The sequence below is a fragment of the Carica papaya genome, chromosome 9, assembly GCF_054855325.1.
Source record: "Carica papaya isolate Zhongbai chromosome 9, ASM5485532v1, whole genome shotgun sequence".
Classification (NCBI taxonomy): Eukaryota; Viridiplantae; Streptophyta; class Magnoliopsida; order Brassicales; family Caricaceae; genus Carica; species Carica papaya.
Genome location: NC_142317.1, coordinates 12,000,373 through 12,010,218, shown reverse-complemented (window position 1 = coordinate 12,010,218; position 9,846 = coordinate 12,000,373). Strand labels below are relative to the sequence as shown.

The following is a 9,846-nucleotide window of genomic DNA, read 5'->3' as shown; positions in this document are numbered from 1 at the left end:
TAAAGTGAGAGGTGAAACGAGGGTCCTTATCTGACACCATAGAAATAGGAACACCATGAAGTCAGACATTATCCTTTATGTATAACCAAGCTAGCTTATTGATTGAGTCAGTAGTCTTAATAGCAAGAAAGTGGATGAACTTGGTCACTTTGTCCACAATGATCCATATGGCATCATGATTGGAGCTGGTTCTGGGCAAATCGGTGATGAAATCCATGATCATGTGCTCCCATTTCCACTCGAGGATTGAAAGACCTTACAAAAGGCCACTTAGTTTCTGATGCTCTGCCTTGATTCTCTGGTAAGTGAGATACCAAGATACGTACTCGGTGATTTCCATCTTCATCCTAAGCCATCAAAAGCGACGCCTTAAATTATGATATATTTTGGTACTACCAAAGTGGATAGACAATTTGAATGAGTGGGCTTCTTTTAGGAGGTCCAATCTAAGCTCGGGGTTGCTAGACACCCATATATGGTCACGAAACTAGTACAGTCCATCATCAGAGATCCTAAAGTCGGGGTTGTCCTTAGAAGTGAACTTGTTTATGTTCTTCAAAATCTCCAGGTCCATTGGCTGGGCTTCCTAGATCCTCATAATGATATTCAGCTGGATACAAATCTAAGCAAGATATGTGCCTTCTTGATGATTATTAATCTTGAGGTCTTGAATTATTTCGAGCATCCTCCAACTGGAAACCATCAACTGGGCTAGCATAGCTGAGTCCTTGCGACTAAGAGCATCCACGAGAACGTTTCCCTGATCGAGGTGGTAAATGATCTTGTAGTCGTAACCCTTGAGAAGATCCATATAACGTATCTATCTCATATTCAATTCCTTATGAGAGAATAGGTACTTCAGACTCTTGTAATTCATATAGATCTCAAAAGTTTGACCATATAGGTAGTAATGTCATATCTTCAAAACGAAAATAATGGTAACGAGCTTGAGGTCCTGTGCAACGTAGTTGTCTTTGTAGGGCTTCAGCTGTCTGAATCCATATGCAACCACTCGACCATGTTGTATAAGGACACAACCAAAACAAACACAAGACTCGTCACAGTAAACTTGTAAGAATCCAATATTATTGAGGAGAATTAGCAAATGGGTAGTGGTGAGTCAACACTTCAACTCAAGAAAACTTTCTTCATATTCGGAGTCCCAATTAAAGAAGAATCTCTTCTTGGTAAGCTGAGTCAGGGGAGCGGCAATTCAGGAGAATCCTTCAATGAAACACCAGTAATAACCAGCTAAACCCAAGAAACTGCGAACCTCCACGATGTTGGTCAGTTTGCTCCAATTAATGACAGCCTGGACCATGGAAGGATCGACAGAAATACCTTCACTAGAAACCATGTGACCGAGAAAAGATATTCGGCCCAACCAAAAGGAACATTTGCTGAATTTGGCATAAAGGCAATGTTCACAAGAGAGTCTCCAAAATTTGGGTCATGTGAATGGTGTGCTTTTTAGGTGTCTTAGAATACACCAGGATGTCGTCAATGAAGACAATGACATATTGGTCCAACATAGGCTGAAAACGTGATTCATAAGATCCATGAAAATGGTAGGGGCATTAGTCAAATCGAACGACATGACTCAAAACTTGAATTGATCATAACGAGAGAGGAACATTGTCTTGGAAATATCCTCATGTTTCAGTCGTACTTAGTGATAGATGCACCCTCTAATTGGTCAAATAGGTCATCAATACATGGTAGGGGATACTCTTGAGGAAAGCATCAATGAATTAGTCCAAAGTAGTCGGAGTAGGAAGGGTGTCCTTTTTGAGACGCTATCAGTGCTCGACCTCTCCAGTGAAAAAGAAGGTTGCAAGGGGAACCTTCTGCTCTTCCTTAAGCTCAAGAACAAAGAAGAGTTTCTCCATTAGCATGATCCAAGCTTCTGTAACCATGGGATCTAATCCACCATCAAAATAAGGATGTTTAGATTTTAAAATTCTGAGATGTTGTGCAAAATAACACAGTTGGGGTGACGACAATCATCTGTAGAACCAGTGTGGTCGTCATTATGAGCAAGGTTATGGCCCACAGCGGTGATCAACCCTTAATTGCTCAAAACAACTCATTGAACTCTGCACAAGTTAGGGCATCCTAGGCATCAGGTCTTTCTACTGATGACCTCCCTCGAGTCATATTTGCCTATAAAAGAAAGACAAGGGTTTAGAAATGTTCTCGTTCACTATGGTCTAAAGATTATTACTGCTCCAAAAAAAATTTTAAACTGCTAAGTCTAAGTCTTAGGCCTCCGTATAATGGATGTCCGAGAATCTTACTCTAATACCACCAGTGACACCTTAGTACTTAGTGGGGTAACAGTGTTTAATACCAGAACATATATGAGTGCATAAAAGAATTATACAGTGGAAGTAAAATTCATCCCTTACAAAATATAATGTTCATACACATTTGAGGCAAAGAAGTTGGCTAATAAGAAATATACAAACGTTGTTCTAGCCAATTCTTTCATTATAAAAAAATTGTCTATTAGAGTACAAATTTCCATATGCACTCAAACATCCACCACTGGTCCCCGAACAGATCTAAACAAGCTTCGAGGTTCACTAGGGGGAGTGATTATTCACTTTCCACATCATCTGGGGGAAATAGATTAGGGTGAGTTCCATAAAACTTAGTAAGGAAAATAGTATTTAAACCACGCTACTAAAGTTTCAAAAGTTATATTTATTTTTTTAAAAATGCCATTACCTCTATAATCGATAGTACTTACCGTCACACTATTTAATTTATTTAAAATATTGTTGAAAACCTTATATTTTAATTACTTGAAATACCTTTTGAAATATGAGCCTCAAATCACTAGCAACGTGATGAAACAATGAGAAACCTATCTAATATAGGAAAACCATATTAAACATGGTAGGACACGATGGAACAGTGAGAAACATATCCAATATAGGAAAACCATCTCAAACATGGCAAGACACGATGGAGCATGAGAAACATAACCAACACGAGGAAGGCTTATCTAAAGCATAAAGTCACAAACAATAGTCCTATCTATACCAATTAAGTTGTTCGGTTCAGTTTTAATGTTTACAAATCTTCGCACAAAATCGTTTTTAACCTATATCAATAGAGGGCAGAGAGGATTCTCGACTACCACTTTGAATAGGAATCAGTTCAGTTCGATATATGATAATACAGTTGGAGACTATGACCACGATAATACTTCACCACTGTGGTCCCTACAATAAGTCGCAATCCACTCTCTTTAGAGGGAAAACCAGTACCATTCATAGAGAGTGGTTCAGTAACACTCGATAACAGTCATATTCAATCAGCTCTCAGTGATAACGGTCAAACAAAGTTTAGTCCTTTGGTTGTCCTCAACAATTATAACATCACGATCTAAATTACAGTTCACAGAATTCAATTTGACCCATGGGTCTATCAAACTGATTCTTACAATTCATTTATTTTTCAATTTCCTAAACTTTCCTAATCACATATTGTCTAGGCCCATAAGGCCCAAACAATTGAACTGAGACCCAATATGGGCCAACTAACCAAACCTGGACCCAAATGGGGCCAACTAAATGAACTTGTGACATCCCAAGTACTAATCAAGACAAATGGGTGTTAGATAGGGAAACAGAAGAATGAGTGCATGATAAAAGTTTATGCAGCAGAACCAATTAATACAAATCCCTTATAATATATATGAGTTATAATTACATGCATATAACTAAGGCAAGAAATGGCTATAATTTCAAAATAAAAACACAAAAGAAGGCCACTTCTTTCACTATGCTATTGGACTGATCAGAGTGCGGGAACAAGCATCCTGTGTGGGCAGCTTTCCTATCCCACAGGATTTTTTTTGCAAGATTTTTTTTTGTTTTGCCATTTTTTTCGAATTTTCCAATTTTTGTATTGAAATAAAATAAATAATATAAATAATTAAAATAAAATGATATTAAATAAAATTAAAATAATTAAAAATTAACAAGATTCACGGTTTATGATAAATAGTATATGGAGTAAATTAAATGAGTTCAATGCAGCTTAAATGCTTGAATAAATAGGGTTTTATAAATTAATTAAGCACAACGATGCTTGGGGTGTTACATCCCCCCTACCTTAGAAAAATTTGGTCCCTAAATTTGTCTTGAATAAGTCCAGATACTTCACTCTCATCTCACCTTGGGAATTGTCTTATTGCGCAAGACTTTATCAATCCACCCAAGAATCTCCACGAAAACCTCCTCATAAGTCATGTCGACTTGTACCTGCACCTCATCGCGAGGAATATTATGAGAAGAATTAGGGTGGTACCTCTTTAGTATCGAGACGTGAAAGACGTCATATAGAACTGTAACCTCTCGGGATAGAATGAGGCAGTATGCCACGGGTCCAATGCACTCGATGGTCTAAAAAGGTCCCACGTATTGAGGGCTTAACTTCCCTCTTTTCCCAAACGGTATCTTTCCCTTATAGGGAAAAACCTTGAGGAAAACCTAGTCTCCCATAGAAAATTCTAAGGGTCGCCTACGATTATCGACGTAACTCTTCTGATAGCTCTGGGTAGTGGCCAAGTTCTTCCGAATGATAGCGACCTTCTCAATGGTTTCTTAAATAAAGTTTGGTCCCAAATGGTGTTGGTTCCCGACTTCACTCCAACAAGTGGGAGAATGACAAGGCCTTCCATATAATGCTTCATATGGAGCCATGCTAATGTTAGAATGATAACATTATTATAAGCACATTCACATGGGGAAGGTACTCATACCAGTTATCGCCAAAGTAAAGGATGCAAGCACGCAACATGTCTTCCAATATCTAGATCATGTGTTCTAATTGACCATCTGTTTGGGGATGATAAGCGGTGCTGAAATACAATCTAGACCCCAGAGCTTCTAGAAAGTTGTCCTAGAAGTGGGAGGTGAATCAGGGATCACAGTTGGACATAATGGATGAGGGAACACCATGAAGTTGAACAATCTCATCAACATATAGGCGGGCTAATTTGCTGGTGGAGTTAGTGGTTCTGATAGGTAAAAAGTGGGCGGTCCTCATTAGTTTGTTAACAATGACCTAGATAGCATTTTGACCAAAACAAGTTCTGGGAAATCCTGTGACAAAATTCATAGTTACATGCTCTCATCTCCATTCAAGAATTGGAAGACCTTGTAACAAACTACCGAGTCTCTGGTGTTCTGCCTTAACCCTCTGACAAGTAAGGCATTGGGAGACGTATTCAACTGTATCCTTCTTTATTTCTAACCACCAACACTGATACTTCAAGTCCTGGTACATCTTGGTACTCCCGATATGGATGGATAGCTTAAAAGTATGGGCAGTCTTAAGAACATCCGCCCTAACAATGACGGGGACCTAAATTTGGTTCTAAAATCTGAAGAGTCCATCATCTGAAATCCTAAAATCAAGAGATTTGTTAGAAGTGAACTTACTTAGATTCTTGGTGAGTTCCAAGTCCATAGACTGAGCTTCCCAAATTTTCATGAAGAAATCTGGCAAGGCTCGGATCTGAGCAAGATAGGTCCCTTTGTCGTAGTAGCTAAGGCAGAGAGACTGCATAGTGTCCATCAATTTTCATCTAAAGGCCATAGTTTGAGCCAACATTGCAAACTCCTTTCAGCTTAATGCATCAGCGACTACATTTCTTTTACTGGGGTGATAAATGATCTTGCAGTCATTGTCGTTCAAGAGATCCATCCAGCTTCTCTGTCTCATATTTAGCTCCCTTTAAAAGAATATATACTTTCAACTCTTGTGATTAGTGTAAATCTTGAAAGTTTTCCCAAACAGGTAGTTACACCGTATTTCAGAGCAAAGATAATGGCAGCCAACTCTAGGTCATGGGTAGGAGAGTTCTGCTCATGAGGCTTCAGCTGTCGAGACCTATAAGCGATTACTCTACCATGCTGCATCAAGACACACCCCAAGCTAATATGAGATGCATCGCAGTAGACCTGAAACCTTCCCGTATTGTTAGGGAGGATTAACATAGGAGCAGAGGTAAGACGACGCTTCAATTCCATGAAGCTCTCACTACATTCATAATTCCAGACATATGGTATGCCCTTCTCAGTGAGTCGGGTCAATGGAACAGCAATCTTAGCAAATCCATCAATGAATCATTAGTAGTATCCTGCCAAGCTAAGGAAACTACGTACTTCGGCCACATTACTAGGCAGATTCTAGTTGGCTACTGCTTCACCCTTGGACGGATCCATGGAAACTTCTTCACTCAAAATTACATGACTAAGAAAGAAAACTTGATCCAAGCAAAAGAAGTGTTTGCTAAGTTTAGCATACAGTTGATTTCGACAAAGGGTCTCCAGCACTTCAGTCAAGTGCACTGCATATTCCCCCAGGCTCTTGAAGTACACTAAGATGTCATCAATAAATATGATGATGTATTGATCTAGTGCGTGCCAAAAAACTCTATTCATGAGCTCCATGAAGGCTATAAGAGCATTGGTTAACCCGAATGGCATTACTCTAAACTCATACAAACTGTACCTGTATCAGAAAGTAGCCTTTGTAATATCTTTTTCTTCAACTCTCAACTGGTGGTATCCCATCCTGAGGTTAATCTTAGAGAAGACTATAGCTCTTTTTAGTTGATCAAAGAGGTCATCGATCTGATGTAACAGGTGCTTACTTTTGACCGTCACTTAATTGAGTTCCTAGTAATCCACATAGAGTTTGAGAGAATCATCTTTTTTTTTTCACAAACAATATTGGTGCGCCACAATAAGAATGGCTAAAGTGGATAAACTTTCAAGTAATAAGTTTATAAATCTGATGTTCCAGCTCCATTAGCTCAGCTCGACTCATACGATAGACAAGCTTCGAAATTGGTTGGGTTTTGGGTAGCAACTCAATTAAGAACTCTACTTCTTATGGGGGAGGTAGACCAGGAAGTTCGATGGGAAAGATATCCAAAAAGTTGCAAACAGTTGGTATGGAATACATAGCAGGATCAACACTCATATTCCTGTTTATTCAATTGTTAGGAAAAATAATAACAATAATTTTGTTCCTATTTTGGGGACCGTAAAGTTACAATTTTACTTTCACAATCGATTATTACTCTGTACTTCTCTAACAAGTCCATTTCTAATATCACATCAAATCTTGTAAAATCTAACAGTATTAGATTCACAAATACTTTTATTCCTGAAGCTTTTATTTTACAATCTTTATATACACAACGAGCTTCTAATAATGCCGTAGAGGAAGTTTCTACCATCAATGTTTCTGCTAAAGGTTCTGGTCTAAAATTAAGATTAATAGAAAATGCACAGGAAATAAAAGAGTGAGTAGCACCTATATCGATCAAAGCCTTGTTAGAAGTATCATGGATAGAAAACATACCCTAGATGAGAACAGGACTGGGGAGAGCACCGGGTTCATCTGGGTGGTATACGTGACCCTAAGCTACAGGCCTAGCCACGTCTTTCGATCGCTGGGGGCAGTCTTTTATAAGATGTTCGGTGCTTCTAAACTAATAGCAAGTGTGATTCATATGTGGACAGGGCAGGTCACCATGTGAGCGATCACAATGCTGACAAGGTTAGTTAAGTTGGTCAGGTTGAACTGTAGGTGGAGGCAAGGCAGAGAGAAGAGCAACTCTAGTTCATTTATCAGGGTGCCTACTTACTGAATCAAGCAATCTCCTCTTAAGCTGTTGGGGTTGTTATTGGGTACGGACTCAGGCAACGCATTGGTGCTTGGTCAAGATAAGGTCTTCCGCCAACTGGGCATGTTCTAGCATCTCCACATATTAGCTGGGTCTCATCATCGTGACCCAGTCATAGATGTCGGCATGATGGCCCTTTAGAAACTTCTTAGTTTTTTCACTTTCGGGGGTGATCATTAGAGGGCCAAACATAGAATTTGGACAAAATGGGTTGTATACTGGGCAACTGTTAGATTTTCTTGGCGAAGGTCCTAAAATTCCTCTTCCTTCTTTTCTCGGACATATGTAGGGAAAAAGTTATCAAAGAATGCATCCATGAAAACTTCCCAGGTGGTAGGGGTAGGTAAGACTTCCTTCTTAAGTCGCCACCAATGTTTAGCTTCATCGTGAGCATAAAAGCTATTAAGGGAACCTTCTGTTCCTCAATTAGGTCTAGGACAGAGAAAAGCTTCTCTATCTGTAAGATCTAGGCTTCAGCTACTAAGGGGTTAGGGTCACCTTTAAAATATAGCGGGTTAAGCTTCCTACACTCTACTATGTTGTGGGATATGGACCTCTCGATTGTTCAGTATTCAGGGGCAGGAGATGGACAAGGGTTGGCTTAATTTTGTCCTATGGCTTCAGTCAATCCTTTGATGGCTAAAAAATGTTCGATAAATTCAGCCCTAGTAGGGTGATCTAGGGCTTCAAGTCACTCAATATGCTCTACGGATGGTCTTCCTCACATCATTCTACAAAAAAAAGGAAGACATGAGTTGGCGGTCTAATTTTTAAAAAGAGGACTTATCTTTCCTAGGTACTCTAAGGGTTTTTCTACCTAAGGCCTCAGTGTAAGGGATTTAATCCGTGTAAACTTATTCTAATACCATCTGTGACATCCTAAATGCTAATTAAGGAAAATGGGTGTCAAATACAAAAATAGAATTATGAGTGCATTATAAAATTTTATGCAGCGAAACAAACTAATATAAATCCCTTACAAATATATAGAGTTCCAATTAGATACATATAACTGAGGTTAGAAGTGGCTACAAAATATAAGGTCAAAATAAAAAAGAACGCCACTTCTTTCACTATGTTATTGGACTCATCAGAGTTCAGGAACAATCATGCACTCAAGTTTTGTGGATCCATAGGACCCTCATAGATTTCAATGGGTCGGTTAGCTTGTGGTTCCTTAGTTTCTTCCTCATCTGGAGGGGGATATGGAAAGAGTGAGTTCTATATGCTCAGTAAGAAAAACAATATTTAAATAACATCGTAAGGTTTTAAAGGTGAATTATTCTAACATAAATACTTACCATTTAGCTACTTCGTAGGCTTATCTTATATTATGAAAATAATTTATTTATTAAGAAAACAATACGTTAATATAATCAAATAAACATACATCATACCAGATAATAGAGAAAATTAAATAAATCATGAAATGCTTAGATTTTCGTGTCATGCTTCGCAAAGTCGTTACAACTTCTATCTCTAAAGGCAGATACAGATTTCCAACTTTCCATGTGGAATGACCAGATGAAATACAAATAATGGCAATTTGCTCAGACACAATTCTAGTTAGCCAAATCATGGTACGATCTACGACCACAGCCATACCAACCATAGCTGTCCTATCAAATATCTACAGTCATGACAGTACTTAGCCAAAGGTGACCACTAATAGATATTCGCATCATCACTCTAGTCAGATGGTACACCGTCATCCACAGGAAGCGGTCCTCTTACGTCTTTCCATACTAGATGGGGAAGGAAAAAATAGATACCTCAGATAGAGTTAGAGAAACAAATACCCCTCATAGATAAAAAGCCTAACAAGACACTTGATGCATTATGCATATAGATACATACTTTGGACCATTCATGCTTCATTCCACTTTTTTTTGTTTCTTTTATCTTTCCAGATAACAATACCGAGTTTATATTATTTTTATTACATGTAAAACATCAAGTATTTATAAATCACATAGCATGCTTAAAAAAAATAGTTTAGCTTATATGACCTACAAACACACAAGCATGTAAAAACGGGCAAAGTCATAATTATCATAATTTAATAATTTTTTTTATCAAAAAATACTCCTTAAGACATTGAAAGAAATACTAAATTTCTCACTGAAAACTTG

General features: G+C 38.3%; 1 protein-coding gene across 1 annotated transcript; it reads right to left on the bottom strand.

Moving 5' to 3' along the window:
* Positions 1–256: 256 nt before the first annotated feature.
* Positions 257–1,357, bottom strand: LOC148239981 (uncharacterized). The gene is made up of 5 exons (XM_088212060.1): positions 1,249–1,357; positions 929–1,068; positions 701–820; positions 495–586; positions 257–347 (listed from the first exon to the last, which is right to left on the bottom strand). The coding sequence occupies exons 1-5, from the start codon at positions 1,355–1,357 to the stop codon at positions 257–259; spliced, it is 552 nt and encodes a 183-aa protein (XP_088068186.1).
* Between the last annotated feature and the right edge of the window lie 8,489 nt (positions 1,358–9,846).

Coding starts and splice junctions, on each gene's coding strand:
- LOC148239981 (XM_088212060.1), bottom strand. CDS start 1,357: ATGGTTTCTAGTGAAGGTATTTCTGTCGATCCTTCCATGGTCCAGGCT. Junction 1,069..1,248: donor CAGTTTCTTGGGTTTAGCTG/GTTATTACTGGT, acceptor GATTCTTACAAG/TTTACTGTGACGAGTCTTGT. Junction 587..700: donor CTATGCTAGCCCAGTTGATG/GTTTCCAGTTGG, acceptor ATGAGGATCTAG/GAAGCCCAGCCAATGGACCT.